Below are 19,263 nucleotides of genomic sequence, written 5' to 3'. Positions count from 1 at the left end.
TTTTATTTTGCTTAATAATTTTATTTAACTGTACATGAAAAAAGAACATGCGAAAGGTTGGAATCAACTTGAGTATCTGTTGAGTACACCGGTCTTGGCATATACCTGGGTACCTTTAGTAGCTGCGAAAAATTTGTATCGTCAAATGGCAGCCGACCATAAACCATAGCGTAAAGCACCACACCCATCGACCATATATCAGAAAGCTGAGGCTGATAAGGGATGCCACGTAGAATTTCAGGCGATGCATAAGCATAACTGCCGCAATAAGTTGTGCTGAGAGGCCACTCGCCATTTTTTTGCTTCATCTGGCCACGTGCAAATCCAAAATCAGACAATTTGATGTTGAAACGATAATCCATGAGCAGATTCTCGCACTTTATATCTCTGTAAGAATTTCCAACAAAATAATTATAAACATTGATCTAATTCTGAGCAGTTTTTTCGACGCAAAATTTTTCTCAACGTTATTTTATATCTTTTAATGTGCTCTAAAATCTTACTTTCTCAATTATAATAATTATATTTCCCTTTACCTATGTACTATGCCATGCTCATGGCAATAATCAATAGCTTCCAGGAGTTGTCGGAACCATCTGCGACTACGTAATTCGTCGATATAAGTATCACGTCGTATAATATCGAGTAGACTGCCATTCTGCGCGTATTCCATAATAATGTATACTCTAAAAAATGTAATCGATTTAAGAAAAAAAAAAATGTGTGTAATCAAAATCCGGTTTTGCAGAATAAATTCGTCTCCATTGCTCCTAATATATCCATCTATGGAAGCTAGGATTAATTGATGTCACTTGGAAGATAGACCAACCGATGTGTAGTTTCTATTGCCTGCAGAAAGTGAATCAAATTCGGATGTTTTAATCCTTTGACCACCTCGATCTCGCGGGGCAGAAATTTCGTGAGATACTCTCCGGGCGCATGGAATTTTGAAACTATTTTCACCGCCACTTGGCAATCATGTCGATCGGATTTCGCGATCTGCACATATACACGTATACAATAAAGATATATGGAATTAAAAAATTTCAAAAAAAGGAAAGAAGAATTTATGATTACTTTGACAGTGGCGTAAGATCCAGAACCTATAGTCTTTCCGAGAGCATAACCATGCGATTCAAGCACTGTCAATTTCTTTTCTTTTTCATCGTTTTTCTCATTTACCGACCTCATACTGGGCAGTTGCTCATTCGACATACATTTTATTATCGGTACCGTCGCCATTTCTGGCGAAAATAAGCTTTTTGACTACAAGAAAAAAGTTTAAAATAAACTACTACTTAACAAAATTCATTCTCCAAACTAATGTTCTAATTTATTCAAAACTAATTATAATTTATTGAAATCTAAAGCAATTGATTTTTATAGAAGAAATAGTTTGACGATTGGTTAAATAATATATAATGTTTTTTTGTATCCAGCAGGAATAAATCTTTATTTTGATAAGGGTAATTACCCTAGTAGTTTCTTCATATTACTTCAAATAAACGTCTATTTAATGGGAAAGTCATTTTACTTGTCGCATTGAACATTTTGATTTGAACATGAAATTTTCATTTAAATTTGACATTTGTGAACGATAATTTTGAATTTTTGGTATAGGCAAAGGACATATGACAACTGAAGTTCGAGAAGTATCAGAGATCGAAATTTATTATCGATGAAATCGATATTTATTATCGATAATAAATTTATATTCAAAACTCAGGAAGAATTACATTATGTTATGTAGGATACGGTCCACTTGATGCTATAAATTTTTTTGATTGATCAATTCATAAAATTCTTTGTTCTGATCAATTAATTAAATGCTTTGAAATATATTGAATTATTTAGCATCAAGTGAATCGTACTCATATACTAGTATTTTCAATATTTTAAACAACCTGTGGTTATTTAAAATATTTCAATTTAAGTACATAAAAATATTTTTCTTCAAACTCAAAAATAAGAGTTCTAAAAGATTCGTATTGTGTGATGACGAAAAGAAATTTCAGACCATAAGAAATTTCAAAGAATTTTCAGACCATACATCGATCGCCTTGATCCAAACTTTTAACAATATATTCTTTAATAAATGGAAATCGAAATTTGCGTTAAATTCCATAACGAAAAGATTTATATTCAAAATTCAGGAACAGTTACATATATTATATATACGAGCCAAATTGAGCATTTCAAACAATCTGTTGTCATTTGAAATGTTTCCATTTCCAAATGTATCAAAATATTTTAGATCGATGTCAAAGATAACAGTTTTAGGAGATTCATTGTACTGTGACGACGAAAAGAGTAAGATTCGGAAAATTTTCAGAGCACATTGGTTGCTTTGCTCCAAACGTTGAATAATAAAGTTTATTGTTTAATAAGTTAATACAAATAGCAGATCAATATGACCGATATGATAAATGCATATGAAATGAACGAACATTCCTCCGGGATGGAAAGAACTTCTGAAAGCAATGCTACTGCCTTTAACTTTCTATGCCGAGGTTGTAACAGAGGTATGTGTATCTTTTTTATGAAATAAAAAGGATATCCGTGAAGCTTTCAAAATTTATAGTAGAAAATATAATATTTTATATAATATTTTATATTTTATTCTTAAACTTATGTCTCTTATAACGATGATATTATATCAATAATCAAAGACTCAATTAATATTTAACGGATGTTTAATTTATTATTTGTTAAATATCGTACATACGATTGTTACTTATTATTGTTACTTATATACTTGTTAAACTTTACAAAATCAAACGTATGTAAATTTATGGCAGATGACAGAAGGGAAAAACTCATACGTCCATGTAACTGCATTGGCGATCGGGAATTTATACACACTGACTGTTTAGAGACTCTAGTCAGAGTTGAAAAGCTCATTCATTGCATACATTGTAGAACTTTTTACCCGCTGGAGTACAAGCGCAAACGATTAATAGAGGTAAAAATTGATAATTGCGATGTTTCTCAAATGAAACAGTTTGGGCAGTTCCAACAAGAATTTAATGTGAATTTTATTTAAAATAAATTATTACTTTAACTTAAATCTGTCTTAAAAGAAATAAATAAATATATATTCTAAAAGAAATAAATATACATCCGTAAAATAAAAAGAAGTTCAAATCAACATCGTATTTAAAACTTGTCATGATCATGTTGATATATTGAAATATCACAAGAATAATTAAAATTTGGTAGCAATATATGTTCACATGATAAATTACAAAAACACTTTATTATTTTATTAAACTTAATAAATTTATGATTATTATAAAATGTTCGTTGTTATTATAGAGTGTAACAAAACATATATGCAATAGCATGAGAGAACAAAAAGAACAGTGAATTAATATGATAAATGAATGATGAAGATAAATTTTATTATTGCCTTAGAATTTAAGCTTACCGATTTAATAATAATTTTTAATTTCTTAATAATTTCATTACAATTATATAATATCGTATTAATTTTTGACAGTGGTGCAGAAACGGACATGCATTGGGTAATATGTTAAAAGGATTCTTCGCTTGTCTTATTACAATATTAGTTGTGATATTCTATAATGCATGTATATTATGTCTAGTCATATATTTATGTACATATATTAATTTTTCAAAAGGAAATATTAATAGTTCCTTTGCGATTATCATTTTAATTGCATACTTCGTAACTGTTATTATTTTATCTAAAAATATGGAGAAAAAACAAATAATCAGCAGCAGTAAAAGGTATGTTTAAACAATTAACTGTACAAATTATTTTTGTTTACTTTTAACGTTTAACTATCGAACATTTATGTATTTCAATTTATGCACTTTATATGTTTTATGATTTATCACCTTAATTTTAATGTTAATAACTGATAAATTTGTAGCACGTTTTTCATAAAGATTTTAGTTTATTTGTCGTTTTATTTAGTAAAAAAAATACGAATTTAGTTAAATAAAATCGAAAGCTACGTTTCTAATTTAATTTCAAACTTATTTATATCAGGTTAAATCATAAAAATAATTAATTAGAAATTTCAAAATTAAAAGAGAAAAATTAACTTTAATTTGATTAAAGAATATGGAGGAAAAAAAAGATAAATTGAGAGGCTGTACATTACATTAACAAATTTATTAAATAAAGAGCATTCTAATCCTAATTTAAGGAATGTTAAAATATTTCAACAAGTATTATATAATGAAAGATTACAGAGCAGAAAATAAATTACAGATAAATAAAATAAATTCTCTATTTTATTTCGTATTTGTTTGCAGATTACGTAATGCTTGTCACACGTGGTACAGAGAAAATAGTCACGCTAAAGTGATAAAAAGTAATAGAATCAGAATTTTTTAAATTGTACATATTTTACTATCGGTATACTCTTATCCTGCGACAAGATTATTAAAATGACGTCATTATAATGAAGTTATAATGCAATAATGAAATGATGATAGAATCGCTATTATTAAAACATTTTACGGAAGGACTTTTTATTATTAAAACATTTTACGGAAGGACGATAGAATAAATAGTTGTTTTATTCTTATATCATGAAGTAATTAATTAAATGTCACAATTAATATAATTCAAAATATAATTCAAAAAATTACTTTTTACTATATTTACTATATTTATATTAACATGAAGAAGAATTACGGAAATTAATATTTTGAAAAGCACATAAAAGAAAATAGTATATGTCTAAAACGATATGTGTAGATTCTAAAAACATAAAAATAGATTATACATATTGCCTTTATATTCGATACATATATTTTTGTTGTATCATACAAAAAAATGTGTTAAAAATATTTACATATTTTTATTATATATTAATAAAAATACGGATAAGAATTTACATTCAGTAAATTTGTATTCATATATAATTGAGGAATATATGCAGGAATGCTCAATGAGATATATATATTATATAATAAACTATGTAAATAAAATAAATAAAATTAATAATATTGTAAATTTTTGCAGATTACATTAATTAATTTATTTTGAATAAATAATTTTTTAATTTATTCATTTTTATTTTATATTAATTAATTAACTTAATTTAATTAAATGCTCTTATACAATCGCAGCATCACGAAACAATGAGATATAAGAATATGTGATCACTGTTAGCAGTTTTGAATATGTATACATATATATATATTAGTATCAACATGCAATAAAGAAAAATTTACTTCAATTGTATTTTATTCGCGAATATATGTTCAATATATTTTTACATAACGTATGTTTCGAACACAAAGAAAATATATATAACTTATATTTCTGATATTCTTGTAATTTAAACGTTCTTAAAATCTACATGTTGATAGAATTGCTATACAAAATTATTTTCTATATGTGAAAATAAAAAATCTCATGTTTTTAAATGTTTTACAAATATCTGTATTTACAAATATATATATTAATATATGCATTCATGTAATCATTTATTATTGAATAAAAGAAATTTAGTATACTAGAATACAGTAGTTACTCAAAATTTTTATCATTAACAATTGTAAATTATATTACAAAGCATCATGTCTATGGACCATATATTAAAAGCTGTAAGAAATGTGAGTAGAATTTCAGGTGATGCATGAATATAACTATAGCAATTATTTTTGTTAAGAGACATTCGCCGTTTTTTCATCCAGCTTCATCTGTCTACATCTGCGAATCCGAAATCGGACAATTTAGATATTGAAGTGATAATCTATGAACAATTCATTCTTTGAGCACTTTAATTCTCGTATTTTATATCTCTACAAGAATTCCCAGTGGAAAATTATATTATTATTGATATACGTTTTGTTATTGATATTATCGCCATTTTTAGCAAAAATGAGCTTTTTAATTGCAAAGAGATAAATTGAGTTGACAAAACTTATTCTCCAAATCAATTATACTCCAATACTCTAATTTGGCGAGAACCACAATTTATTGAAATCTAAAGCAAATGATTTTTATAAAGAAAATGTTATTTTCAAGCTTAAATAATATAATGTTTTTGTTTATCTAGCAGAAGTAAATTTTTATTTTCATAGGGGCAATTATTATTAATTATTCATTACTTATAGCTTCTTTATATTACTTCAAATAAATGTTTATTCAATGGAGAAGTCATTTTATGTTGTCATATTGGACATACATTTTATTAATTTTAAATGAGTCTTTTAATTTAAATTTAACATGTATGAAAATTTTGAATTTTTGGAGTAGATAAAAAACAAGTAACAATTGAATTTCAAAAAGTATCATAACCGAAATTTACATTAAAATTCATAACGAATACAAATTTAAAAATTAGGAACAATTACATTATGGTACATATACGAGACAAACTGAGTATTTCAAGCAACCTGTTGTCATTTCAATATTTCCATTTATCAACATATTTTAACTCAATGTCAAAGATAATAGTTCTAGGAAATTTATAGTGCTGTAACGACGAGAGAGTGAAATTCGGAAAATTTTCAAAGCATACTGGTCGCTTTGATACTCCAAACATCCGATAATACAGTTTATTGTTTAACAAATTAACGCAAATGGCAGACCAATATGATACGATAGATGCATATGAAATGCGCGAGTTATCTTCTGAGACAGAATCAATAATCTATGAAAGTGATCCTATTGCCTTTGTATGCTTATATTGTAAGAAAGGTAATATTCTTCTTATAAAATAAAAAAAATATCTGTGAATTCTTAAAAATTATAATAGAAATTTATAACAGAAATTTTAATCATACTTTATTCTTCAATTATGTTATGTGTTCAGTTATATGTTTCTTATAATGATAATATTGTACTCATAGTCAAAATGACTGAATTAACATTTCACAGATGTTTAATTTTTCATTAATTTGTTAAATATCGGACATACAATTGTTACTTGTCGAATCTTGTAAAATCAAATGTATGTAAATTTGCTTATGGCAGATAACAGTACAGGAAAACTCATATGTCCATGTGAATGCATTGGCAAGTTTATACATATTGATTGTTTAGAGACTATGGTCAATGTCGGAAGAGTCTCTTATTGCATGGAATGTAAAACTGCCTTCCCGCTGGAATATAAGTGCAAACCATTAATAGAGGTAAGTCATACGAAAGAGTTGACAATTGTGATATGTTTCTCACATGAAGTAATTTGGTTCCAAAAAGAACTTAACGTTTTCAAAATAAATTATTACTTTAATTTAACAAATCTGTTTTGAAAGAAATGTATATATATATATATATATATATATATATATATAAAGAATGAAATAAAAAGGAATAATGAAATAAAAAGAAATTCAAATCGAAAATTTGTCATGCTAATGTATCAATATATATCACAAGAATTAGAATTTGGTAGTAATATATTATTCTTGATTGATTATAAAAGCGGATTATTATTTCATTAAATTTAATATATAAATAATTATTATAGAAGATAAATTTCAATATTGCCTTAGAATTTTAATATTTAATTTATCGATTTAATTCTTAATAATTTTATTGAAAGAGATATTAATATTATATTCATTTTTGGCAGTGGTGCAGAAATGGGCATGCGGAACTACGTAATACATTAGGAAGATTCTGTATTTTTCTTATTGTAATAATAGGTGTAATGATCTATAATATAAGTATCCTTGTCTTTATCGGATTATTATGTACATTTATTGATTTCTCAAAAACCGAAAATATCGACGTTTCCATTATGATCATCTTTGTGATTATATGCGACATGATTTTTGTTATTTTAACTAAATATTGCGAAGCAAAGCTAGTGATCAACAATAGTAAAAGGTATGTTTGAATAATTAATATTTATAACTTATTTTTGTATTTAATTTCAGGCTTAATTATCAAACATTTATGGAAAATTGTATTTCAGTTTATGCATTTCATAATGTCTTGTAATTTATCACCTTTTAGTGTCAATTATAACTGATAAATTTATAGTATTCTTCTCATAAAGATTCCAGATATTTGTCGCTTTATTTAATTAAGAAAATATGGATATAGTTAAATAGAACCCAAAGCTACGTTTTTAATTTAATTTTAAATTTATTCATAACAGGTTTAATTATGAAAATGATTAATGTTAGAAATTTAAAAGTTACAAATGAAAAATTTACTTTAATTTCAAAAATATGCAGAAAAAAGATAAATTGATAAGCTCTGTATATTAATAAAGTTGCATTTATCAAATAAAGAGCATTTCAAACATGAAATATTAAAAATATTTTAACAAATATAATAAATATTTACAGAGCAAATAAAATAAATTCTCCATTTTATTTCTTATTTGTTTCCAGATTACAGTATGCTTATCGTATGTGGCGTAGAGAAAATAGTGACGCAAAAGTGATAAAAAGTATGCGTTTTAACGAAATCACAACTTTATAAGTTGTACATATCTTATTACTCGATATATTTTTACCTTTTCAATAGCAAGGTTATCAAAATGACGTCATTATAATGAAAAAATGCAACAATGAAGTGATGATAAAATTGCTATTATCAAAACATTTTATAATTTTAAAGACGAAAAGACGATAGAATAAACAATTGTTTTATTCTTATGTTTTAAGAAATAATTTATTAAATGTCAAAATTAATTCAAAAAGTTATTTTTTATATATTAACATAAAGAAGAATCCCTGTAATTAATATTTTTAGAAGTATAAAAGAAAATAGAATATGACTAGAAGTATGTGTAGTTTCTAAAAACATAAAAATAAATTACATATATCGCCTTTACATTCGATACATTCAATATATTTTTGTTGTATATCATACAAAAAATGCGTTAAAACATTTGTTATATATTAATAAAAATAAGAATTTCACTGAATTTCACTATAGCTGAGAAATAGGCGTAGAAATATCTCAACAAGATAAGTATATTGTGCAATAAATTATGTAAATAAAACAAAAAATATAATTAAAATATTGTATTGTATTATAAACTTTTTTACACATTACACTAATTAATTTAATAATTAAATAACTTTATTTTATTTATTTTTATGTTAATTTATTCAATTATTAGTTAAAAATTAAGATAAATAAATTTTTATATTATAATTCATTAAGTTAACTTAATTAAGTTAAGTAATGATGTAAAATCACAGCATCTTAAAATTCCGGAAACAATGGGAAAAAAATGTATGTAATCACTATTAGCGATTTTGAATATGCATATACATATATGCATATACATATATATGACTCTCAATATGTAATAAAAACATTTATTTTGAATTTGTTTTATTTGCGAATAAATGATCAATACATTTTTCATAGCATATGTTTCGAATACAAAGAAAATATATATATTTTCCATTTTCCATTATTTAAACGTTTTCAGAATCTACATGTATTATTAGAATTGATATTCACAAAATTGTTTTCTGTATGTAAAAATAAAAAAGTCTCATGTTTTTACAAATATATGCATTTGTCTGTAATCATTTTCATACATTTGTTTATAATATCATCCTAGTGAATAAAGAAATTTAGTATATCTGAATATTTTAGTAGTTGCCCAAAATTTATATCATTAAATAGCAGATGATCGTAAATCATATCATAGAGATCATATATCATATGACTTCGTTTATGGATCATATATTAGAGGACGATTAAAAATGCCAACGTAGAATTTCAGGTGATGCGTAAGCATGACTATCGTAATTAGTTGTGTTGAAAGGAATTTGCCATTTTTTAGCTGAAGCTGAAAGACAGATAAATCTATCTACAATGTAAATCCGAAATTGGTCCATTTAATATTGAAATGATAATCCATCAACAAATTTTTGTATTTTATATCCCTACAAAAATTTCCAATAGAAAATTATATTATAATTATTATAAAATACTTTCGATAATAGTCATTTTCATAATTAAACAATTTTGATTTTTAAACTATACGATTTTTCTCGATGTTTTCTCGAATTTTATATCCTGTACTTCATTTGGAAAAGAAATCAATCGATTTGTGGTTTCTATGAGCTGCAGAAAATGAATTTGATGCGAATGGTTTAATTCTTTGGTTACCTCCATCTCGCGAGAAATTTCGTAAAGTACTTTTCGAGGACAAAAAATTTGATTCTTATCGTCATTTGGCAATTGTGTCGATTGGATTTCGCGATTTGCATACGTACAAACATATTATATACATATAAGATATATGGAATTAAAGAATTTACTATAGAAAAGAAAAGGAAGAGAGAAGAATAGAAGAATATGATTATTTTATCGATGGCATAAGATCCAGCGGCTAATTTTTTCGAGAGCATAACTGTGTGATTCGAGCATCGTCCATTTTTTTTTGGTTCCATTTCTTTATCTCTAAAGATGAGCTTTTTGATTTCAAAAAGAAAGTTTAAAATAAACTACGAATTAACAAAATTTATTCTCCAAACTAATGTTCTAATTTATTTAAAACTAATTGTAATTTATTAAAATCTGAAGCAATTGATTTTTATAGAAGAAATAGATATGGAAGAAATTGACGATTGCTTAAATAATATATAATGTTTCTTTTTATCTAGCAGGAAGAAATCCTTATTTTGATAAGGGTAATTACCCTAGTACTTTCTTCATATTACTTCAAATAAATATCTATTTAATGGGAAAATCTTTTTACTTGTCGCATTGAATATTTACGTTTTGATTTGAACATGAAATTTTAATTTAAATTTGACGAACGATATCTGTGAACGATAATTTTGAATTTTTTGTATAGGCAAAGAACACATGACTTAGCTGAAATTCGATAAATATCAAAGATTGAAGCTTACGATGAAATTACGATAATAATTTATATTCAAAATTCAGGAGGAATTACATAATGTTATGTAGGATACGATCCACTTGGTGCTACAAATTTTTTTGATTGATCGATTCATAAAATTCTTCGTTCTGATCAATTAAATGCTTTGAAACATTTGTAGCATCAAGTGAATCGTACTCATATACTGAATATTTTCAATATTTTAAACAACCTGTGGTCATTTAAAATATTTCAATTTAAATACATAAAAATATTTTTCTTCAAACTCCAAAATAACAGTTCTAAAAGATTCGTACTGTGATGACAAAAAGAAATTCAAAGAATTTTCAGACCATACATCGGTCGCCTGGATTCAAACGTTTAACAATATATTCTTTAATAAACGGAAATTGAAATTTGCGTTAAATTCCACAACAAAAAGATTCATATTCAAAATTCAGGAAGAGTTGGGTCTGTCCTTTTTAGCTGAACTGGCTGCACTAGTTCAGAGTTTATTTTTCTTCTTCCAATGTAAGAAAGAAAGAAAAAATTTGGATGAGTACAATCAGTTCAGCCGAAAAGAACAGAGCTATTATGTTATATATACGAGCCAAATTGAGCTGTTCAAACAATCTGTTGTCATTTGAAATGTTTCCATTTGTGCTCCAAGTGTATCAAAGTATTTTGGCTCGATGTCAAAGGTAATAGTTTTAGGAGATTCATTGTACTGTGACGACGAAAAGAGTAAGATTCAGAAAATTTTCAGAGCACATCGATTGCTTTGCTCCAAACGTTGAATAATAAAATTTATTGTTTACTAAATTAATATAAATAGCAGACAAATAGCAATACGATATAATGAATGCGTATGAAATGAACGAACTTTCTTCCGGGATAGAATGGACTTCTGAAAGCAGTGTTACTGTCTTTAACTTTGTATGTCGACGTTGTAACAAAGGTATGTGCATTTTTTTATGAAATAAAAAGGATATATCCGTCTAATCTTTCAAAGTTTATAGTATAATCATATTTTATTCTTAAACTTATGTCTCTTATAACGATGATATTATATCAATAATCAGACTCAATTAATATTTAACGGATATTTAATTTATTATTTGTTAAGTACCGTATATACGATTGTTACTTATTGTTACTTATCAAACGTTACAAAATCAAATGTATGTAAATTTATTTATGGCAGGTGACAGGACGGAAAAACTCATACGTCCATGCACTGGCGATCAGGAATTTATACACACTGACTGTTTAGAGACTCTAGTCAGAGTCAGAAAGCTTACTCATTGCGTACGTTGTAGAACTTTTTACCCGTTGGAATACAAGCGCAAACCACTAATAGAGGTAAATCATACGAAAGAATTGATAACTGCAATGTTTCTTAAATAAAACAGTTTGGGCAATTCCAACAAGAATTTAATATTTTGTTTAAAATAAATTATTATTTTCACTTAAATCTGTCTTAAAAGAAATAAATATATATTCTAAAAAAAATAAATATATATCCGTAAAATAAAAAAAAGTTCAAATCAATTATCGGTCGTATTTAAAACTCGTCATGATCATGCTGATATATCAAAATATCACAAGAATAATTAGAATTTGGTAGCAATATATGTTCACATGGTAAATTACAAAAACATTTTATTATTTTATTAAACTTAATAAATTTATTATTATTATAAAATGTCTGTTGTTATTATAGAGTGTAACAAAACATAATAAACAGCATGAGAGAACAAAGAGAATAGTGAATTAATACGGAAGATAAACTTTATTATTGCCTTAGAATTTAAGCCTAACTTACTGGTTTAATTTTTAATAATTTTATTACAAGTGAATTACATAATATTATATTAATTTTTGACAGTGGTGCAGAAATAGATACGCATTGGGTAATATGTTAGAAGGATTCTTTGCTTGTTTTATTACAATATTAGGTGTGATAGTCTATAATACATGTACATTCTGTCTACTCATATATTTATGTACATGTATTGATTTTTCAAAAGGAAAGATTATTAGTTCCTTTATGATTATCATTCTAAATATATTCTTCGTAATTATTATTATTATATCTAAAAATTACGAGAAAAAACAAGTGATCAACAGCAGTAAAAGGTATGTTCAAATAATTAACTGTTTAAATTATTTTTGTTTACTTTTATAAAGTAAATTAAAATTTAACTATCGAACATTTATGGATAACTGTATTTGAATTTACGCACTTTATATGTTTAATTTATCACCTTTATCAATTTTAATGTTAATTTTAATTGTTAATTGTAACTGATAAATTTGTAGCACTTTTTTCATAAAGATTCCAGTATTTGTTATTTTATTTAGTAAAAAAAAACAAATGAATTTACGAATTTATATAAACGAATTTATATAAACAATATGAATTTAAATAAAACCCAAAGCTACATTTCTAATTTAATTTCAAATTTATTTGTATCAAGTTTAATCATGAAAATAATTAATATTAGGAATTTAAAAGTTAAACAAAATTAACTTTGATTAAAGAATATGCAGAAAAAAAAGATTAATTAATAGACTCTGTAATGTATTAAGTTAACAAAGTTACATTTATTAAATAAAGAGCAATCTAATCTTAATTTAAGGAATGTTAAAATGTTTCAACAAGTATTATATAATGAAAGATTTACAGAACAAATAAAATATATTCTTCATTTTATTTTGTATTTATTTGCAGATTACGTGATGCTTGTCACACGTGGTGCAGAGAAAATAGTCACGCAAAAGTAATAAAAAGTTCGCGTAATAGAATCAGAATTTTTTAAATTGTACATATTTTATTATTCGGTGTATTCTTATATTTTCTGCGACAAGATTATTAAAATGACGTCATTATAATGATTTCATTATAATGAAGTTATAATGCAATAATGAACTAATGATAGAATCTCTATTATTAAAACATTTTATAAATTTACGGAAGGACGCTTTATGATAGAATAAACAGTTGTTTTATTTTTATATCTCATGAAATTAAATGTCAAAATTAATTAAAAGAATTACTTTTTACATAACATGAAGAAGAAATGGGAAAATTAATATTTTTAGAAGCACATAAAAGAAAATAATATATGTCTAAGACGGTATGTGTAGATTCTAAAAACATAAAAATAGATTATATATATTGCCTTTACATTCGATACATATATTTTTGTTGATCATACAAAAAAATGTGTTAAAAATATTTACATGTCTTTATTAATAATAAAATTTACATGTTATTATTAAAACATGTTTATCATTATTACATGTTATTATAAAAATTTACATTCAGTAAATTTGTATTCATATATAATTGAGGAATATATGCAGGAATGCTCAATGAGATATGTATATTATGCAATAAACTATGTAAATAAAATAAATAAAATATTGTATACTTTTTTGCAGATTACATTTATTATTTTATTAACTTATTTTAAATAAATAATTTTTTAATTTATTCATTTTTATTTTATATTAATTAATTAAATTAATTGTTAATTAAAAGTTAAGATGAATAAATTCTTATATTATAATTAATTAAATGATCTTGTACAATCGCAGCATCACGGAATGAGATAGAATATGTGACTACTATAAGCAGTTTTGAATATGTATACATATATATTAATCCATATATATTATTATCAGTATACAATAAAAAAATTTATTTCAATTTTATTTTATTTGCGAATACATGTTCAATATATTTTTACATAATATGTTTCGAACACAAAGAAAATATATATAACTTATATTTCTGATATTCTTGTAATATTAATGTTCTTAGAATGTACATATTGATAGAATTGTTATACAAAATTATTTTCTATATGTGAAGATAAAAAATCTTATGTTTTTACATGTTTTACAAATATCTGTATTTACAAATATATACATTTGTAATATATGCATTCATGTAATCATTTATTATTGAATAAAAAAAATTTAATATACTTAAATATTTTACTTAAATACCTTATAGTAGTTACTCGAAATTTTTATTATTAACAGACAATTGTAAATTATATTATAAAGCACGTTTATGGATCATATATTAAAGACTATAAGAAAATCAGAGTAGAATTTCAGGTGATGCATGAACATAACTATAGCAATTATTTTTGTTAAAAGACTATTAATTTGCCATTTTTCAGTTTCACATGCGAATCCGAAATCGGATAATTTAGATATTGAAGTAATAGCCCATGAGCAAATTCTCATATTTTATATCTCTACAAGAATTCCCAGTGGAAAATTATATTATTATCGATATGTTTTGTTATTGATATTATTATCATTTTTAGCAAAGATTAGCTTTTTAACTGCAAGGGATAAAATAAATTACGAGTTGACAAAATTTATTCTCCAAATCAATTATACTCCAATACTCTAATTTGGCGAGAACCACAATTTATTGAAATCTAAAGCAAATGATTTTTATAAAGAAAATGTTACTTTCAAACTTAAATAATATAATGTTTTTGTTTGTCTAGCAGAAGTAAATTCTTATTTTCATAGGGGCAATTATTATTAATTATTTATTACTTATAGCTTCTTATTACTTCAAATAAATGTCTATTCAATGGAGAAGTCATTTTATATTGTTATATTGAACATACATTTTATTAATTTATAAATGTCTTTTAATTTAAATTTAACATGTATGAAAATTTTGAATTTTTGGAGTAGATAAAAAACAGTGACAACTGAATTTCAAAAAGTATCATAACTGAAATTTACATTAAAATCCATAACGAATACAAATTTAAAAATTAGGAACATTTACATTATGGTACATATACGAGACAAACTGACAATTGTATTTCAAACAACCTGTTGTCATTTCAATGTTTCCATTTAAGTATATCAAAATACTTTAACTCAATGTCAAAGATAATAATTCTAAGAAATTTATAGTGTGACGACGAGAGAGTGAAATTCGGAAAATTTTCAAAGCACACTGGTCGCTTTAATACTCCAAACGTTCGATAATATAGTTTATTGTTTAACAAATTAACACAAATGGCAGATCAATATGATACGATAGACGCATATGAAATGCACGAGTTATCCTCTGAGACAGAATCAATAACCTATGAAAATTATCCTATTGCCTCTGTATGCTTATATTGTAAGGAAGGTAAGTATTCTTCTTATAAAATAAAAAAAAATATCTGTGAATCTTTAAAAATTTATAATAGAAATTTTAATCATACTTTATCTTTCAATTTATGTTTTTTATACGATAATATTGTACCCATAGTCAAAGACTGAATTAACATTTCAGTTTTCAACAGATGTAATTTTTCATTAATTTATTAAATATCGCACATACAATTATTACTTGTCGAATCTTGTAAAATCAAATGTAAATTTGCTTATGGCAGATGACAGTATAGGAAAACTCATACGTCCATGTAATTGCCTTGGCGAGTTTATACATATTGATTGTTTAGAGACTATAGTCAATGTCGAAAAAGTCTCTTATTGCATAGAATGTAAAACTCCCTTCCCGTTAGAATATAAACGCAAACCATTAATAGAGGTAAGTCATACCAAAGAATTTATAATTGTGATATGTTTCTCAAATGAAATAGTTTAGTTCCAAAAAAAACTTAATGTTTTCAAAATAAATTATTATTTTAATTTAACAAATTTGTTTTGAAAGAAATGTATATATATATATATATATATATATATATATATATATATAAAGAATGAAATAAAAAGGAATAATAAAATAAAAAGAAATTCAAATCGAAAACTTGTCATGATCTAATGCTAATGTATCAATATAATAAAAATTAGAATTTAGTAATATTATAATATATAATATATAATATTATATATTTTAATATATATATAATATATACTAATATATATACTAATATATATAATATATACTAATACATACTAATATATATTAAATATTATACTAATATATACAATACATTATTCTTGATTAATTATAAAAGTAGATTATTATTTCATTAAATTTAAAATATAAATAATTATTATAGAATGAATTTATAGAATATTGTAAAGAATATAATAAACAATATGCGAGAATTAAGAGAACAGTGAAGAATGTAGAAGATAAATTTCAATATTGCCTTAGAATTTTAGTGCTTAACTTGTCAATTTAATTTTTAATAATTTTATTCAAAGAGATATTAATTACATAATATTATATCCATTTTTGGCAGTGGTGTAAAAATGGGCATGCGGAACTGCGTAATACATTAGGAAGATTCTGTATTTTTCTTATTGTAACAATAAGTGTAATGATGTATAATATAAGTATCCTTTGTCTAATCGGATTATTATATACATTTATTGATTTCTCAAAAACCGAAAATATTGACGTTTCCATTATGATCATCTTTGCGATTATACGCGATATATTTCTTGTTATTTTAACTAAAAAGTGCGAAGCAAAGCTAGTGATCAACAGTAGTAAAAGGTATATTTGAATAATTAACTTTATAACTTATTTTTGTATTTACCTTTAGACTTAATTATCAAACATTTGTGGAAAATTGTATTTCAGTTTATGCATTCCATATGTTTTATTATTTATTATCTTAATTTTAGTGTCAATTATAACTGATAGATTTGTAGTATTCTCATAAAAACCCCAGTTATTTGTCGCTTTATTAAAAAAAATATGAATATAGTTAAATAGAACTCAAAGCTACATTTCTAATTTAATTTCAAATTTATTCATAACAGGTTTAATTATGAAAATGATTAATGTTAGAAATTTAAAAATTAAAAAAGAAAAATTAACTTTAATTTGATTAATTAAATATGTAAAAAAAAAGATAAATTGATAAGCTCTGTATATTAATAAAGTTACATTTATCAAATAAAGAGCATTTCAAACATGAAATATTAAAAATATTTTAACAAATATAATAAATATTTACAGAGCAAATAAAATAAATTCTCCATTTTATTTCTTATTTGTTTCCAGATTACAGTATGCTTATCGTATGTGGTGTAGAGAAAATAGTGTCGCAAAAGTGATAAAAAATCTGCGTTTTAACGAAATCACAACTTTATAAGTTGTACATATCTTTTTACTCGATATATTCTTACCTCTCCTATGACAAGATTATCAAAATGACGTCATTATATTGAAGTAATGCAACAATGAAGATAGAAAAACGATTATAGAATCACTATTATTAAAACAGTTTATAATTTTACGGAGGAATAAGCTTTTTACGATAGAATAAACACTTGTTTTATTCTTATGTCTTAAGAAATAATAATTTATTAAATGTCAAAAATTAATTCAAAAAATTACTGTTTACATATTAACATAAAGAAGAATTCCTGTAATTAATATTTTTAGAAGTATAAAAAAAAATAGAATATGACTAGGAGTATGTGTAGCTTCTAAAAACATAAAAATGAATTACATATCGCCTTTATATTCGATACATTCAATATATTTTTGTTGCATATTATACCAAAAATGCATTAAAACATGCATTAATATATTTTTTGTTATATATTAATAAAAATAAGAATTTATATTCACTGAATGTATATTCAATATAGCTGAGGAATAGGCGTAGAAATACTCAACGAGATAAGTATATTGTGCAATAACTTATGTAAATAAAACAATGCAATTAAGATATGTATTTTAAAGTTTTTTACTAATTGATTTATTAATTAAATAACTTTTTATTTATTTTAATATTAATTTATTCAATTATTAGTTAAAAATTAAGATAAATAAATTTTTTTTAATAAGTTTATCATAAATAATTTTTTTTTAATAAGTAATTTTTTATTATAAGTAATTAAGTTAACTTAATAATGTTGTAAAATCGCAGCATCTTAAAATTCCAGAAACAATGCGATAAAAAAATGTATGTAATCATTATTAACGGTTTTGAATATGTATGCATATACATATATGATTTTCATGTAATAAATACATTTATTTCGATTTTGTTTTATTTGCGAATAAATGATCAATACATTTTTCATAGCGTATGTTTCGAATACAAAGAAAATATATATAATTTCCATTTCCCATTATTTAAACATTTTTAGAACCTACATGTATTATTAGAATTGTATTACAAAATCGTTTTCTGTATGCAAAAATAAAAAATCTCATGTTTTTAAATGTTTTACAAATATATGCATTTGTCTATAATTTTCATGCATTTGTTTATAATTATATCATACTATTGAACAAAGAGATTTAATATACCTAAATACTTTATAGTAATTGCTCAAAATTTATATCATTAAATAGCAGATGATCGTAAATCGTATCATAGAGTTCATATATCATATGATCACGTCTATGGATCATATATTAAAGAACTGTTAAAAATGCCAACCTAGAATTTCAAGTGATGCGTAAGCATGATTATCGTAATTAATTGTGTTGAAAAACATT

The 19,263-nt window shown here is 24.1% G+C and overlaps 3 protein-coding genes across 9 annotated transcripts; 2 read left to right on the top strand and 1 right to left on the bottom strand.

Annotated features, from left to right (window-relative positions):
- Positions 1-1,917, bottom strand: LOC105429195 (testis-specific serine/threonine-protein kinase 4). 2 transcript variants are annotated; one of them, XM_011642019.3, is made up of 4 exons: positions 1,078-1,917; positions 830-999; positions 537-686; positions 1-387 (listed from the first exon to the last, which is right to left on the bottom strand). In XM_011642019.3, the coding sequence occupies exons 1-4, from the start codon at positions 1,240-1,242 to the stop codon at positions 21-23; spliced, it is 852 nt and encodes a 283-aa protein (XP_011640321.3). In that variant the 5' UTR covers positions 1,243-1,917; the 3' UTR covers positions 1-20. The 2 variants fall into 2 exon arrangements, with proteins under 2 accessions (XP_011640321.3, XP_088936087.1); XM_089079961.1 differs by having other exon boundaries at positions 830-1,917.
- A 347-nt stretch (positions 1,918-2,264) lies between these two features.
- LOC105429196 (uncharacterized) lies at positions 2,265-5,501 on the top strand. Of its 2 annotated transcripts, none has more exons than XM_089079967.1 (4): positions 2,265-2,522; positions 2,799-2,962; positions 3,500-3,750; positions 4,016-4,254. In XM_089079967.1, the coding sequence occupies exons 1-4, from the start codon at positions 2,411-2,413 to the stop codon at positions 4,035-4,037; spliced, it is 549 nt and encodes a 182-aa protein (XP_088936093.1). In that variant the 5' UTR covers positions 2,265-2,410; the 3' UTR covers positions 4,038-4,254. The 2 variants fall into 2 exon arrangements, with proteins under 2 accessions (XP_088936093.1, XP_011640323.2); XM_011642021.3 differs by lacking the exon at positions 4,016-4,254 and adding an exon at positions 4,285-5,501 and having other exon boundaries at positions 2,270-2,522.
- A 2,919-nt stretch (positions 5,502-8,420) lies between these two features.
- LOC105429199 (E3 ubiquitin-protein ligase MARCHF8-like) lies at positions 8,421-18,497 on the top strand. 5 transcript variants are annotated; one of them, XM_089079962.1, is made up of 7 exons: positions 10,094-11,751; positions 11,998-12,155; positions 12,682-12,932; positions 13,528-15,975; positions 16,223-16,380; positions 17,042-17,298; positions 17,812-18,497. In XM_089079962.1, the coding sequence occupies exons 4-7, from the start codon at positions 15,858-15,860 to the stop codon at positions 17,900-17,902; spliced, it is 624 nt and encodes a 207-aa protein (XP_088936088.1). In that variant the 5' UTR covers positions 10,094-11,751; positions 11,998-12,155; positions 12,682-12,932; positions 13,528-15,857; the 3' UTR covers positions 17,903-18,497. The 5 variants fall into 5 exon arrangements, with proteins under 5 accessions (XP_088936089.1, XP_088936090.1, XP_088936092.1 ...); XM_089079966.1 differs by lacking the exon at positions 17,042-17,298 and having other exon boundaries at positions 10,062-11,751; XM_089079963.1 differs by lacking the exons at positions 16,223-16,380; positions 17,042-17,298; positions 17,812-18,497 and having other exon boundaries at positions 8,421-11,494; positions 11,562-11,751; positions 13,528-14,794.
- The last annotated feature ends 766 nt before the right edge of the window (positions 18,498-19,263 follow it).

This window comes from Pogonomyrmex barbatus, unplaced genomic scaffold (assembly GCF_055798465.1).
Source record: "Pogonomyrmex barbatus isolate J1 unplaced genomic scaffold, ASM5579846v1 scaffold3, whole genome shotgun sequence".
NCBI classification, from domain to species: domain Eukaryota; kingdom Metazoa; phylum Arthropoda; class Insecta; order Hymenoptera; family Formicidae; genus Pogonomyrmex; species Pogonomyrmex barbatus.
Note: the sequence above shows the minus strand (reverse complement) of the source record. Positions and strands in the feature narration are given on the sequence as shown.

Coding starts and splice junctions, on each gene's coding strand:
- LOC105429196 (XM_011642021.3), top strand. CDS start 2,411: ATGACCGATATGATAAATGCATATGAAATGAACGAACATTCCTCCGGG. Junction 2,523..2,798: donor ATGCCGAGGTTGTAACAGAG/GTATGTGTATCT, acceptor AATTTATGGCAG/ATGACAGAAGGGAAAAACTC. Junction 3,751..4,284: donor ATAATCAGCAGCAGTAAAAG/GTATGTTTAAAC, acceptor ATTTGTTTGCAG/ATTACGTAATGCTTGTCACA.
- LOC105429199 (XM_089079962.1), top strand. CDS start 15,858: ATGGCAGATCAATATGATACGATAGACGCATATGAAATGCACGAGTTA. Junction 16,381..17,041: donor AACGCAAACCATTAATAGAG/GTAAGTCATACC, acceptor CATTTTTGGCAG/TGGTGTAAAAATGGGCATGC. Junction 17,299..17,811: donor GTGATCAACAGTAGTAAAAG/GTATATTTGAAT, acceptor ATTTGTTTCCAG/ATTACAGTATGCTTATCGTA.
- LOC105429195 (XM_089079961.1), bottom strand. CDS start 1,242: ATGGCGACGGTACCGATAATAAAATGTATGTCGAATGAGCAACTGCCC. Junction 687..829: donor GCAATAGAAACTACACATCG/GTTGGTCTATCT, acceptor TACATTTTTTAG/AGTATACATTATTATGGAAT. Junction 388..536: donor GAGCATGGCATAGTACATAG/GTAAAGGGAAAT, acceptor AAATTCTTACAG/AGATATAAAGTGCGAGAATC.